Below are 15,215 nucleotides of genomic sequence, written 5' to 3' on the forward strand. Positions count from 1 at the left end.
CTGTACATCTATTAGAGTCCGAGTTCACTGAGGGACAGTTATCAAATGTAACTTTCATGCTATGAGACACAAGTATTGAAGTATTTACAAGTGCAGGAGGTAAGGCCTCTTCTGCTAAGGTTTGTGTGTTTATTTATATAGATTTATTCAGATTTGTGACTCACCCCACCCATCATCTACAATTTCCTTTCTTAAACATTTTAATTTTGATTAAATGGTCCCTCAATGAATCAGGTTTGAAAAAAAGTCCCACATCTCTGGGGATATCTAAAAACAATTATGCAGCAACAGAGAGAAACTACTCAGGTTTACCTCTTGACTGAATTACGTGGTGCTTGCGGCTTACATGGGTTGTCCAGAAAATGATAAAACCATAATTATTAAAGGGAAATTTTTTTAAAAAGCATAGTCCAGTGACTCAGGATAATCCATCCCTTCTATAAATATTAACTTTGCTGACCACGTGAGAAAATTTTTAGGCTGCAATGTAAATACTGAAAGTAAAGGCCTTCATGAAGATGCAGTTTACCTTGATCAATTATGTACAGTGAACAAACGTGAGAAAAAACACAGAACATCAAACCACAATAAAAATACACACCAGTCTTACAGTTATACCTAAAATATTCATTTTGGAAAAGCAGTAACATATTTTAGTACTTAACATCCTACTCTCTTAATAGTCAAGCAATTCTCCTTTCTATTCCAAGCACTCTGATTGAATTCTAGTGAAAGTCTGTTAACTCTTGTTCTTCTGCTCAAACTTAACCTACTACTCTACTTGCAGATTTCTCTAGGGTAAGCTTGGAACATAAAAAGAGAGGCCCCAGTAATAAAAGGAGTCTAGTAGCCTATGTACTAGCTTGGGAAAAATTACAGGCTTGGTAAGCATAGCTGTGTGTGTCCACTTCAAACATATTTCTGCATACCTGACCATCGTCACCACTTAGTACAGAAGCTAGGCAATACCTCAGTGGAAATTTTGCTTTCTCCATAAACAAACATGACTTCTTCTTCTTTCGGCTTTTTCCCGGTTAGGGGTCGCCACAGCGGATCACCTGTCCACTCATGATTGGCAGTGGAGTTTTACAGTGTCGAGTTGCCAGCCTGGCACCCAACCTTCCAAAGAAGGCACACACACACATGCACTCACACCTAGGGCCAATTTAGAGTGTCCAATCCACCTGCAGCATGTCTTTGGGATGTGGGAGGAAACTGGAGCACCCGGAGAAAACACACGTGACCACAGGGAGGACATGCAGACTCCACACAGAAGGCACCCCAGCCAAGGATCAAACGGGAGAACCTCTTGCTGTGAGGCAGCAATGCTAACCACTGCACCACCGTGGCCATCCCTCCATAAACAAACATGACAAAGTAAAATATTTGATAGTTACCCTAAACCATCCATCTGTTCGTGTTTACTGTACAGCGAAACAAAGATTACCCAAATGATTGGCTAACTGCATAATTTTCGGCCACAAAGAAACTTGCCATCCTTTTTCACGTATTTTTAAAAGGGCATTCATTTCTGATTAAAACCAACACCAAGACTGTTGGACTTCATATTAAAAGAACACATAATACAATACAATCTTAATTACCTGCATTTTTTCTATGTCAGGCACATCTTCTCCTGTCTGTGTAGACTGTGAAGAAAGGGTCACTTCTTTTGGTTTGTTAGCTGCAATGGAAGATGCATGTTCTTGCTTCATACCTCCCTCTAAATCCTTCATGGCATGATTAAGTATTGGTTCACCTGTTTCAAGATAAAAATGATGACAAAAGATTACATTAGATTAACTCTGTTCTGAGCAATAATGATCTCTCAAATACAGATGTACAAAGCAACCTATGAAGAGAAAATGCTTTGGGGTCAGTCTGTATGAATAAATGGAGTTTTTCACAACTTGTTAACTCTTCTACTAAAACCAAATGTCAAATGCAACAAGCTCTTATGTCTGTCTAAAAACTGTCATTTTGATTAAGAAACTTAATGCAATTACAAATTCTGCACTGCAAATCCAGCCTTAAACTTTCAAAGTTACAGAGCGACAAATAAATTAAGACAGAGAGAAAGATGACAGCATTTTAAGATGTTATTCTTATTTTTGTTTGGAGCTCAAACTGCTACTCTACAACTAAAAGTATATACTACTTTCAAATTTGGTTTTACATTAATTTCATTTCCCGGGGGTTGGAAATATTACAAGTGTTTCATACACACCACAGCTTTAGTAAGATAAAGAGACAGTGAATGTGGCAGCACTTTGCTCGGACACTGAAATTAAAGTATGACTAAACTTCACAAATGGGGACTGATAAAGCTATGAACTGTTCCAAGAATGAATATTTGTTATATTAACAAATCTTTTTTTTGTAAAAAAAGATATTTTACTTGTTTATAAATCTGACAGTTGTAAAGCAGTACTTCCAAAAACTTCTTTTTGGAGTTTTAGAGGTCTCTGCTAGGCTTAGTTAGAAAATAATTATTTTGCTGACAGTGAATAACATTCAGCTAATTAGTAGAAGGAGCTGGGAAATAGCATTCCTCATTTACCTACAAATATTTAGTGGCATCTTTAACTGTAGTGTTGTGTAACTTGCTGATTATTGCCGATTTTTGTCTGCATTTGCACAGTGGTGCAGCGGTTAACGTTGTCGCCTCACAGCAAGAGGTTCTCCGGTTCGATTCTCGGCTGGGGTGCCTTCTGTGTGGAGTTTGCATGTTCTCCCTGTGTTCGCGTGGGTTTCCTCCGGGTACTCCGGTTTCCTCCCACATTCCAAAGACATGCATCTGGAGCATTTCTCCCCGGGCCTCCGCTGAAAACAGGCTCTGTGGAACCTAGTCGGACATTCCCGGTCAACAAATGTTAAATAAATAAATAAATAAATAAATAAAATAAATAAATTTGATTTTCCCACCCACCTGCCCTTCTCCTGCTGTGTTTTAAACTTGGTGGCTTTTCAGTTGCTCACCCCTACTATGAACCTGAATTTGTACACTTCTCCCAGTGTCATCTCATCAGCTCAATACTAAGCACTGATAGATCAACTGGGAAGATCCTCCCCGTAGTCTCTTAAACTTGAATTATCTTCCATTTCCTATCTTTCATTTAGTTAAAAATTGCACTTTATTCAGCTGCTTTTATTCTATTTGTGCTTCTTCCTAATTTCTTTAGCCTTTTGTTGCACATTTATGAAGTGTTATTACTGCTTGTTAGTAGCCTGATTACATTGCAAATGTTACTCTAAGCCTATTTTTGATTTAAGCAGTTGCGCTCCAAACTAGTTATCTTACATTAGGAAGGTTTGTGGTCTACACACTTGTGGCAGGAGAGGTAGCTTACACCTTCTGATGGGAATTACTGGTGAAGGTTTATTGTGCCCGTTATTCTAGGTCTCTCTGTTCTGGTTTAAGCACTTGGGCTAAAAAGCAGTTATTTTACATTGGGAAGGTTTGTGGTCTATGCTCTTGTTGCAGAAGAGGATAACACATGCCCTTAGGAGCTGGAAACTGTCATTGTAAGTCTTATTGCACACTTATTTGATTGCCTAGAAGGCTAGCTTTTTAAAAAATTTGAATCTCTGTGCCTAAGGCATTTAGCAACATTTGGTGAACCATGATACTTGAGAAGAAGAGCGTTACTGGTTACTGCTAAACTCTATAAAAGCTAAGACTTGCATTACCATATCCACTGTTTTGGTGCTTGTCTTTCCGTGCATTAATCGTGTGTTTCTGTGTTGAATATCTATAATATCTACACTTTTTGACTCTTTTATGGTCTTTGGTTAGAATTGCCTTGGTTCCACTTTTGTGAGAGTAGAGTGGACTTGAGTTATTTTCTGGCCAGGGACTGTGTAAAGGAAAGAAGTGTGTGCTATTTTTGATTGGCTACAGGACCTTGTTTGTGTTTTTTTTTTTTTGTTTAAATCCAATCTCCATCTGCTGTTTAAGCAGATGCACAATGCTTTGCTCATAACCTTCGAGGTCTGAGGCATTTGGTGACGACACTACTTGAAAAGAAGAGTATTGCTGGTTTCTTGCTAAACTGTACAAAAGCTACATCTTGCATTACCATATTCACAGTTTTGGTATTTGTTTCTCTCAATGTTTTTGTTACAGCTGCATTAAATAAGTGTTTCTGTTTTGAATATCTGCACTTTTTGACTTTTTAGAGCCTTTAGTTAGAAATGCCTTGCTTCCATTTTAGTGAGAGTAGAGGGCACAAGAGTCATTTTCTAGCCCAGGATCATGGAAAGGAAAGAAGAGTGTGCTGTTTTTCACTGGCCACAGGACTTTTTTTTTTTTTATTTTTTAATTGAATCTCCTCTGATATTTAAGTGCTGCTGCTGCACAACGCTAGGCTTCTAACCTACGAGTAAGCTAAGTCTTACATTACCATATTCACTATTTTGGCACTTGTTCTTCACGTTGTTTTTGTGACAGCTGCATTAACTTGAGTGTATCTGTATTTTATACCTGTACTTTTTGACCTTTTTACAGTATTTAGCAGCACCAAGCAGTGATCTGTAGAGTTGCTGATTTCCCGCAGAGTAATTCTCCCTTGTAATATGTCTAGACACTGATTTCTTAAAGTGAAAGTTTCCCTTAATATACCCTTACTGTCTATAGACAAATTTTTAACTACTACATCTAGTTTGCACATAGCTGAGGGTTGCTCATCAAGTTCCTTGTCTTATTCACCTATTCAACATTTAAATCTCCCTCACTCTCTCCTAGTCAATCAGTAGCCATGGCTATGCACTTTCTGACTTTGACAGCTCACTTATTCTTAATAAAGCAGATAAAGTATGCGAGTGGTGTAAATACACCAACGCTGGAGGTAAACCTCTCTCATACAACCAACACTAATATTACAGAGGTTAAACCAAATCAGTGTACACTGTAGAGCCAAACACAACAAAACTAGGAACACAACAAGGATCACCGAGTGGTGTAATGCTTACTATAAGTAAAATGCTTGGAATGTGCAGCTCACAAAATGTTTATTAGCCATAACAAATCATCCAAAAACGGTCCTACACAGATTATCAGTGACACTTGCACCATACCAACTGCACAGGGTAAACAGCCTACACATAAAACTACTTATGCTGAACCACTTACAGGTAGGTCGCCTTCCTAAAATACTAAGGCATTCTGCATAGCACAATGAAAAAAGGGTTCTCAGCCATCACTTAAACACACTGTTAAAACACCACCCACAGCTATACATAGTAACACTGTACCCAATGACTCTACTGCTAAGCCCTTAAAGCAAACTAGTGCACAGCCAAATTATCTTGCCATTGGTGATTTAATAGTGAGGGATATCTATGTCTCTATCACCAGACTGAGTAAGAAGTGAGTCACAGTTATCTGCCTTTCCAGGGATGCAATCCATCATGTCACAAAGGCACTCAGATCACTGAACCACAGGTACCAGTAAGACTCTGTCATAGTCCATGTGGGTTTAACGACCAGAGACATACCTCCCTTGACTATATGAAGCAAGACATGATCAAGCTCACTGATTTTGTGTCTCAGGCAGGTATGAGCCAAGCACAGCAGCAAACTACCTTCTCCAAGGATGGTGCCATATTACCAACAGAAAATTATGGATTTTAACAATTAGCTTAGTTTCTTGTGTCAGTCCAAGGGGGTACAATATTTGATGGCCTGACATGGTTGATAGACCATGCTACTTTGCCAGTGATGGTCTGCACTTATACCCTCTAGGTTTTCAGATATTGGCAAAGACCTTTTCCACCCCCATAGTTCCTTTTTAGGCAATGCCAAGCTTTCTAGCAGATGCCTGAAGGTTTTGGGCCAAAAGTGACTGGTATTTGGAAATGTTCATAATTTCTGCCACCTTGACTAAAGTCCCAGTTCCAGCTGAAGAAAAGCAACCCCAAAACATGATACTGCCACCGCCATGCTTCACCGTGGGGATGGTGTTCTTTTGGTGATGCAAAGAGTTGTTTATACTCCAAGCGTACCTTTTGGAAATGTGGCCAAAAAATTCAACCTTGGTCTCATCAGACCATAACACATTTTCCCACATGCTTTTGGGAGACTATGTATTGTTTTGCAAATTTTAGCTCGGCTTGGATGTTTTTCTGTGTAAGAAAAAGCTTCCATCTTGCAACCCTACCTCGTAGCCCAGACATATGGACAATATGGGAGATTGTCACATGTAGTACACAACTAGTACTTGCCAGAAATTCCTGCAGCTCCTTCAGTGTTGCTGTAGGTTTCTTGGCAGCCTCCCTGGCCAGTTTTCGTCTCGTCTTTTCATCAATTTTGGAGGGACGCACAGTTCTTTGCAACATCACTGTTGCCCCATATTTTCTCCACTGTTTTATGACTGTCTTCACTGTGTTCCATGGTATATCCAATGCCATGGAAACTTTTTATACCCTTCTCCCGACTGATACCTTTCAACATTGAGATCCCTTTGATGCTTTGTAAGCTCTCTGTGTTGATGCTTTGTACGCTCTTTGTGAAACATGGCTTTTGGTGTAGCAGGCAAATGAGTAAATGTCAGGAAAATCCTACTAGGACAGCTGAACTTTATTTGGGGTTAATCAGAGTCTCTTTAATTGATGGCAGGTGTGTACCCAAGAAGACTGAATTCTGTAATTAAATCAAAAGGTGCTTCAATAAAGTATTAGTTTAAGGGTGTGCACACTTATGCAACCAGCTTATTGTATGTTTTTTATTTTTTATCCTAACAGATGTGTTTATTTTTCAATTGAATTGTACAGGTTATAGCTCACATTAAAGGTGGGAAAAGCTTTGAAATTATTTATTGTGGTCTCATTTGAGTTATATCACATAAACCTGGCATTTTAACAGGGGTGTGTAAACTTTGTATATCCACTGTAGCCGTACAGAGTGAACTGTGCCCACTCACACTAAGAATAAGACAAACTCAAAAGACAAGCCACCCTGGTGGAATCACAATATCAATCCATTATACAATAAAAGAAAAAAAAAATCTTGGCCAACCATAGGAGGAACAAAGCCCTACATACTAAAAGCCACCTGACCAATCTAAACAGGCAGCTAAGAGGGTTCATTTATACTTCAGAGGCTAAATTTGAAGAAAAATAGCTTGTTAGGCAAATGACAATCACAAATATTTCTACAGCTATGCCTGTTAACCTTAGGGGAAATGCTCAGCAATGCACAGAACTTATGGTAAATGGCTTCACCCACACTGAACTGGAGGACACTGCCACTCCCTCAGTAGTCCAAAGGAAATACCACATACCACAATCCCCCCAATTACTAGTGAACTGGTCATCAATGCACTTTCCACGCCCAAATCACTGCGTCGATGGGCCCAATAACATTTCAGGATGCTTAATAAATAGCAAATAATATGACCTCTCTGGTTGACTTAAATCACTTTTCAACTAGAACTTAGTCAGGTTTTGGACCCAGGAAATGGAAGATGGCTACAGTCATTCCCACACAAAGGAGGTCCAATCACTGATCCGGGTTAACTATAAGCTCATAGGTCTGACCAGTCTCGTATGTAAGGCCATAGGTAACCTGCAAATGCTGGACCCATCACAGTTCAGCTTTGTTAAAGGAAGGTCATGCCTATTAAATCTGGTGGATTTCCTTGAGAAGGTCACCAAAGCAATTGATGAAGGCAAGAATGTGCATACAGCTTATATTGGTGGCCATGGCTTTTGATACAATACTCCACTCAGACATTATAGACAAACTCACTGATTTAGGCATAAACCCTTTTATCACCCATTGGATAGCCAACTGGTTCACTGATAGGACCCAAGAGGTCAAAATAGCAGAGGCCACCTCCACCAAGAGGCCAGTCACTAGCAGAGTCCCCCAGGGCTTGGTACTGGGCCCATTCCTTTTTGGCATCTATTTCTCTGAAATGGAAGCAAATGCTGAATGTTTATGGATGCGTAAGTTTGCAGGTGACTGCAAATGTTGGAAAAGCCATTGTCTTAAACTCAATACTAAGAAATGCATAATTGTACCTTTTGGGAAGTCAACCATGCCACCTAATTACCATGTTGATAATATGCCCCTAAGAGTAGACCCTGTAGAAAGAGATCTGGGCACCCATGTAGCCAGTAGCCTTACCTTCGACCACCATGTGGCCACAGTGGTGAGGAAATCCTTTTATGTTGTGCAATTTATAGGTAAAGGTATCGCATCTAGGTCCAAAAAGGTCATTATACCACTGTACTCTCTTTGGTATGTACCTGACCAGGTATAAGTAGCAACCAGAGCAACCTCAGAAGGTTCCTTACAAGAAGGATACAAGGCATAACAAACCTGCCTTATGCAGAGTGCATTAAAGCCTTTTCCCTCAACTCAGGCTCCTACAGATTGCTGAGGAGTGATCTACACCTGGCCTACAAGACATCCGCAAATTCCACACTTCTGAATCTCCTGCAATTCAGAAGTCAAACAGTTCCATGAATACAAGATCTATGCACCTGAACTTTGTCTGAAACTTAAACAGAATACAATGGAGAAACAGATATGTGACCCAGAGACTGCCTCTCCTATGGAACAGGCTTTGCATACATATGAAGCTGAGTTTGTCTATTACCCAATTTACGAGCAACCTTTACCAGTGGATGAGGGAATAAGAAACTTACCTCAGGCCTGGCACCCACATCTCTTATGGGCAGAGGTAGATTATAAATGCCTGGCCCTTGATGTCCTATTTGTATACAGGACATAATTATTCTTTCTGGAAAACCTGGCTAGCTTAGAAATGCCCCATGTTTCATTAGCCTAGTAACAATCTATGAAACAGATTCTGGGAATGGTCAACTCACAGGTTCATAGGTGTTTACTAGGCTAACGATGGCAAGGACCTTTTTAAGCCTAGCTAAGCATCCCAAATCTCTGACAAGTTCTGATACCCTTGATAAGTGTAAGCATGGGCCTGGGAGATTAAACATTTACAGGTTACCTGTGCCATTTAGAGATATGAATTTCCGGTTTCCCATCCAATTGCCCAAGTTGCACTTGAATTGCGTTAGGGAGGAACTCTGCTTCACATGGATGTGAAGCCAGTTCCATAAATAGGTATGTATCCCTGAGACTACCCCATCTCTCCAACAGATCCTATTTATATCACAGGCGAGGTTTAAGTCTTTAGAACAGGTAATTCTGGTGCTGTTTGTTTTGTGGATATGCATAAGGTCCATCAGAGTGGGGTCCGACAATGCCCAGTATGCCAGGCATAGATCTTACCTCAAAAGCCTGTAAGAGACAGAATACAGGGATAGGGCCTTGAGGCAGTCTGCATAGGATATTTTACTTATGCTCCATATTCTTTTAGTGAGAAACCTCTGTGGATGTTCCAACTGTTGGATATGCCTGGTTAGGTTCATAGGTTCATATGTAGGTACTAGGCTATCGGCCCAAGGGCCTACGTAAGCCTAGCCAGCAGGTTCCATAGCTTATGCCACCCAAGAAAGTTATTTTCCTGTGCCACTGTCCAGCAGAGACACAGAAGTGATCCCCGGGGTGTATTTTCTAATTCCCATCCACTCATCAAGTTTTTTCTTGAAGAGTGCTAATGAAGAACTTTGATTGACATAGATGGGTAGCTTGTTCCGGAGTATGGGAAGTCTCTGGGACAGGAATCTATCCCTCCAGCGATTTCTGTTTATTGTGGTGACAAGGTTTAGGTCCCTAGAGCATGCAGCTCGGAGGGATTTGGATTTCTTTAGGTGTAGCATGTCCAACAGCTCTGGGTTTGACATAGCTTTATATGTTAGGCAGAGATCACCTCGGAGTAGGCGATAAGCTATGGAGTAAAGCTGGAGTTTTTTGAGGTGGTCAGTGTAGGGCATTTGTTTGAGGCCAGTAATCCTCTTTGTGAGGTACTTCTGTGGCCTTTCCAGCTGCTGCAGATGTCTTGTGAGGTACATTCCAAAAGGGGCATTGCACTCTACAATGGGTATAATGAGTGATGAGTAGAGGGGAACAATGACCTCTTTTTTTCCTGGATGAGAACCCTTTTATGATGAGGTGTGCCATGTAGAAGGACTTCCTGAATACTGTGGCAATGTGACTATCAAAGGAGAGACTACTGTCCACCTGGGTCCCAAGGTCTCATCACGCATTCGGTGTTAAGAAGATTGCTGCCTATGTGGTAGTTTATGGTTACAGAGGTTTACCAAAGGGGATGACACTGCACTTTTTGGCACTGAGCTTGAGGCCATGGCTCTGACACCAGGCATCTGTCTCAGTGAGGCCCTTCTGTAGGATGTCCACATCATTTGGGGACTTGACTATGGCTCCTAGTTTGCAGTCATCTGCAAACTTAGTTAGCCAGAGGCCTTCTGTGTTAGCCTGTACTTCAGAGAAGTAGATACCAAACAGGAGAGGTCCCAGGATGGAACCCTGTGGTACTCCACTTGTCACTGCTTTGAGGTCAAATTTGGACTCTGCAACTTTTACAGTGTGGATTCGGTCAGTGAGCCAGTTGGCAACCCATCTTGTGATGTAGGGATTTATACCTAGTTTAGCTATAATTCCAGAATGGGGGATGGTGTCGAAAGCCTTGGAGAGGTCAAGATAGGCTGTGTGAACCACCTTTCCCTCATCCACGGCTTTGGTGACTGCCTCAAAGAAGTCGATCAGGTTCAGGAGGCATGATCTGCCTTTCACAAACCCAAACTGGGTGGGCTCCAGAGTTTGGAGGTTACCAATGTCTTTGTTTATGAGTTCCATGATGATACGTTCCATGGCGTTGCAGACCAGGCTTCTCAGGCTAATAGGTCGATAGCTCCCGGGATCAGTGGTGGCTCTGTCTTTGTGGAGTAGGATAACTGTTGCTGTGTGCCACTCATTGGGCACAAAGCCTGATGCGAGGCTATTATTGAACATGGTGCTTAAATGGGGAGCCAGTTCGTTCTGAAGTTTGTGTAAAATGCAGCCCGGGATGTTGTCTGGTCCCATGGATGCTGTGTTTTTGGCTTTAGAGAGTGCAGCTTTTACCTGCATAGTTGTGATTACAGGGACTCTGCATTCTACCTGTATAGATATGGGCCCTTTAGGGGGTGAAAGGGGGGGGTAAAGTTACCACTGAACCGATCTGCCAGGATGCTGGCAATATCAGTTGGTTCTGTAATTTTCGTGCCTTTGTGCTGTAACTCATAACAGATCTGGGTGTTGCCATCTAGATTCTTGACATAGCTATAGAATGCTTTGTGGTTGTCTTTGGATTTAGTGGCAATTTTGTTTTTGTAGCTAGCTTTGGAGGCTCTTATAAGAGATCTCAGCTTCTTACTGAGGCTGACCAGGGAGCTCCTCTACTCATGGGATTTTACTCTCTTTTGCAACAGTTTCTTCCTTCTGTTGTACAGTTTGCTTATGGTAGGGGGCCACCAGATTGGCTTCCTTTTTTTGGAGGATAGAGTCTTGGTTCTGTTTGGGATAGCATGATCCATGCACTCTTGTAAGTGCTTATAAGTGCATTTGTGTAGGATTCAGCAGTTGCAACTGTATTGTCCATCTGCATGGGTGTCCGGAAGTTCACCACTTCTGTCTTAAGAAGCATGAAGTTGGCTTTGGAGGTACATACCAAAGGGGGATTGTACTCAATGATAGGGCTGATGAATGCCGAATACAGTGGAACAATGACTTCCTGGGACTTAGATTCCCATACTTTTGTTTATAAGTTGCGCAACACAGAATGATTTCCTCACCACTGTAGACAGGTGATGGTCAAAGTCTAGATTACTATCTATGTGTATCCCCAAGTCCCCAACTATTAAGTCAACTATAAGGGGTGTGCTGTCAATATGACGGTTACCAGAGATGGATGACTTCCCAAAGGATACTACTATGCATTTCTTGGCATTAAGCTTTAGTCCATGGCTTTGACAACAGTTGTTTGTCTCGGTCAGCCCCTCGTGGAGAACATTTGTGTTAGCGTGAGATTCAATGACAGCTCCTAATTTGCAATTGTCTACAAATTTAGTCAGCCAGAGACCACTGACATGGGCCTTGACTTCTGACAAGCAAATCCCAAAAAGGAGCAGTCCAAGGATTGATCCCTGAGGGACTCCACTTGTGACTGGCCTCTTTGTAGAGGTGGACTCCCCAGTTCCAACTTCCTGGGTCCTGTATGTGAGCCAGTTGGCTATCAACCAGGTGACATACGGGTTTGTACCTAAACTCTTGAGTTTTTCTGAAGAAGTTCACGCAAAATAAATGATGGATGAAAGCGCTAATAACTTGTGGAAAGTGGAGTTCGTTGTAGCCTGCTATTACTTTCTATTGGTTTTGCTTTTGTGTTTTGTTTTTCAAGTTAATACGTTTCTTTTCTGTAACCTCTTGAGTTTGTCAACAATGCCCGAGTGGGGTAGTGTCAAATGCTTTGGCCAGGTCAAGGTGGGCAGTGTGAATGATTTTGCCCTCATCCTTTGCTTTGGTGACCTTCTCAAAGAAGTCCAACAGTGTAGATCAGAGTGCACGTGCTGTATGCTGTCTCTTTAAGAAGCATGTCAACGACTGAGCATGCACGTATAAATGCCAGGCACGTGCCATTCCTAGTGCCATTTTGAAAGCGTAGTCAGGGAGTGAGCATGTATGATTGCAGCAGTTAGTTTGTATATCAGTTACTTATGTTAAAGTCAGGAAACTTCTAATGTGATGTGTTTGTATAAAATAAAGCTGCTTGAACAGAACCCAAGAAGACTCTTCTACTGTGTCCAAAGTCGGTAAACAAGTTCCACAACAAACTGATAAATCCAAAAAGTGGAAAAAAACAAACGGACAGCTAAAAGTCCACTTTTTTTATTGATGTAGCAAATACACATTAAGTGCTTCCATCTTGTTAAAAAGACTTCATCAGAATGTGCAAGCATAACAATTAATGAAGTATAAAAAGGCTAACTTAACGACCTGACTAATTAATTGACTAATTACACATTTAAAACTAAAACTAGGCTTCTGCCATGATAAATATAAACATCTTTATGAAACTTCCCTCAACAACAATGTACAAATAAATCTAATAAAAAGTTAATATGTGCATTAATTTAAAAAGATGCAGATACATTAAGACAAACTACTGTAAAACATTACAGATGAAAAAACATATAAACCAAACCATACGCTAGATACTACCTCAATGAAAAGGAGCTTCTGTCATGTACTAAACCAGTGCTCCTGCCAAATGTTAAATGGCCCACATTGCTTTAATTTTTTTACATTTTGACCATATTAGGTCCATTATTGTTAGAAATTGGAACATATTTGCCATCAATGATGTCAACTTAGAAAAAACAGCTATTGTGTACAAAAAGAACATTAGTCTCAAAACATTATTGGAGAGGTCCCCCATGAGGGTTGATAATGGGGGGGGGGGTCAAATGTGGTCATTGCAGGCAATGCAAACATATTTTTGAAGGCACTAGCGTGGTATTACAAGGTTATGGGAAGATTGAACTGTCACATAAATATTATTGTGACAATAAGGGAGTTGTTTATGTGGCTATGTGCCAGAGCTGTGAAGGATTTTATATAGGCAAGACAAAAAGAGCCTTTAGGGACCGTATTTACCAGCACCAATATTGTACTACCAAAAGGGATAACAAGAATGCTTTATTTAAGCTCATTAACTGTAACCCTACCCATTCTTTTAAATTCACAATTATCGATCATGTTGACCTGGGTCCGAGATGGGGACCAGTAGATGAATTTTTAGAGGTGAAAGAATTAAAATGTCAGCTCAGGTGTCACGCTACTGTTTTTCCAGGTCAAATGATGTAGCGGTTTAAAATAATGCATATATTAACTTGTTATTAGCTTTATTTGTACATTGTTGTTGGGGGAAGTTTCATAAAGATGTTTATATTTATCATGGCAAAAACCTAGTTTTAGTTTTAAATGTGTAATTAGTCAATTAATTAGTTAGGTGGTTAGGTTAGCCTTTTTTATACTGCATTAATTGCTATGCTTGCACATTCTGATGAAGTCTTTTTAACAAGGCGAAAGCACTTAAAGTGGTTTTACTACATCAATAAAAAAGTGGACTTTTAGCTGTTTGTTTTTGACTGTGTCCAAAGTAGGAGAGTGACATGGTGCCAGAACTGGGATCGCAGAGAATAATATTCAGAGCCATGAGATGCAGAGATGACAATGAAGAGAAGTAAGACAAACAAGCATGGAAAAGAGGCACAAAAGAATCAAAGCTAATGAGAATCCACACAAACTACTTATTTCATAAAAATGACAAAATGGGGCATTACAAGGGCACAAACCGCATTATTTAAACAAGCGGGAGGCACAAAAGGTTTATTAACTAATGGAAATGTTTAAAGTAAAGGTATTTGATGAAACAACTAACAGAAAAGCAAAACGAGTATGTTTAAAGCAAAATGAGTATTTTTAAGGCAAAACAGGCAATTTTAGAGTAAAACAAGCACAAGAAAAGTACAATGGGAATGACAAGAGATTAAACGAGCAAAACGAATATAAGGGCAAAAAGGGCACATTTGGCAAAGTGCTGTGTTTTGGCATAACTATGACTTCGTATTGTATCAAGGGCATTACTAAAGTTATTCAAAGTATCTCAAAGTGTGTAAAAGTGCTTACAGTGTGTGCTTATTACTGTATATGTATTTCGAAGAGTTTGTGTGTGTGCAAAGTGCAACTATTTCATGAAGTGCAGTCAAAGTAAAGCCATTTTGAGAAGTTTCTTGTGCTGGGTGTGTCTATTTGCAAAGTGCCGCCATTACAGTGTGTTTCTTGCACTGGAAAGAATTGCCTACAAAGGTACTGCCATTTTGGGGAAGTTTCAGTGTGTTGTGTACAGTTTATTCGCAATGTGCAATTACTTTGAAATGTTACTGACCCTGGGCTTCTCTTGCCCAGTTCATTCGCATTGTGCAGTTATTTGAAATGTTTCTTAAAATGATGATAAATTACTTTTGCAATACAATAATTTCAAAAATATTATGGTTCTCTAGAGACTTATTTTGCAAAGTCCAGTTACACAGAGACTTGTATTGAGCAGTTATTTGATATGTTTCTTACATTGATAAGAGGTGATTTTGTACAATTAAGTAATTTCAAGTGTATTACAGTGCTCGAGAGAAACTTATTTTACAAAGTGCAGTTATACAGAGGCTTGTTGTGCTATTGGGCAAAATTACAAATACTGGCATAAATTTCTGGTGTGTGTGTGTGTGTG

The 15,215-nt window shown here is 40.2% G+C and overlaps 1 protein-coding gene across 1 annotated transcript in view; it reads right to left on the reverse strand.

Moving 5' to 3' along the window:
• The window catches only part of UHRF1BP1L (UHRF1 binding protein 1 like), a 2,202,923-nt gene that overhangs the window by 81,458 nt on the left and 2,106,250 nt on the right, over positions 1-15,215 (reverse strand). Inside the window, exon 20 of the mRNA XM_044087916.1 lies at positions 1,605-1,759. Coding sequence (XP_043943851.1) covers positions 1,605-1,759 — 155 coding nt within the window. The remainder of the gene's footprint in view (positions 1-1,604; positions 1,760-15,215) is intronic.

This window comes from Protopterus annectens, chromosome 11.part0 (assembly GCF_019279795.1).
Source record: "Protopterus annectens isolate FY-2018-M chromosome 11.part0, PAN1.0, whole genome shotgun sequence".
Taxonomy (NCBI): domain Eukaryota; kingdom Metazoa; phylum Chordata; order Ceratodontiformes; family Protopteridae; genus Protopterus; species Protopterus annectens.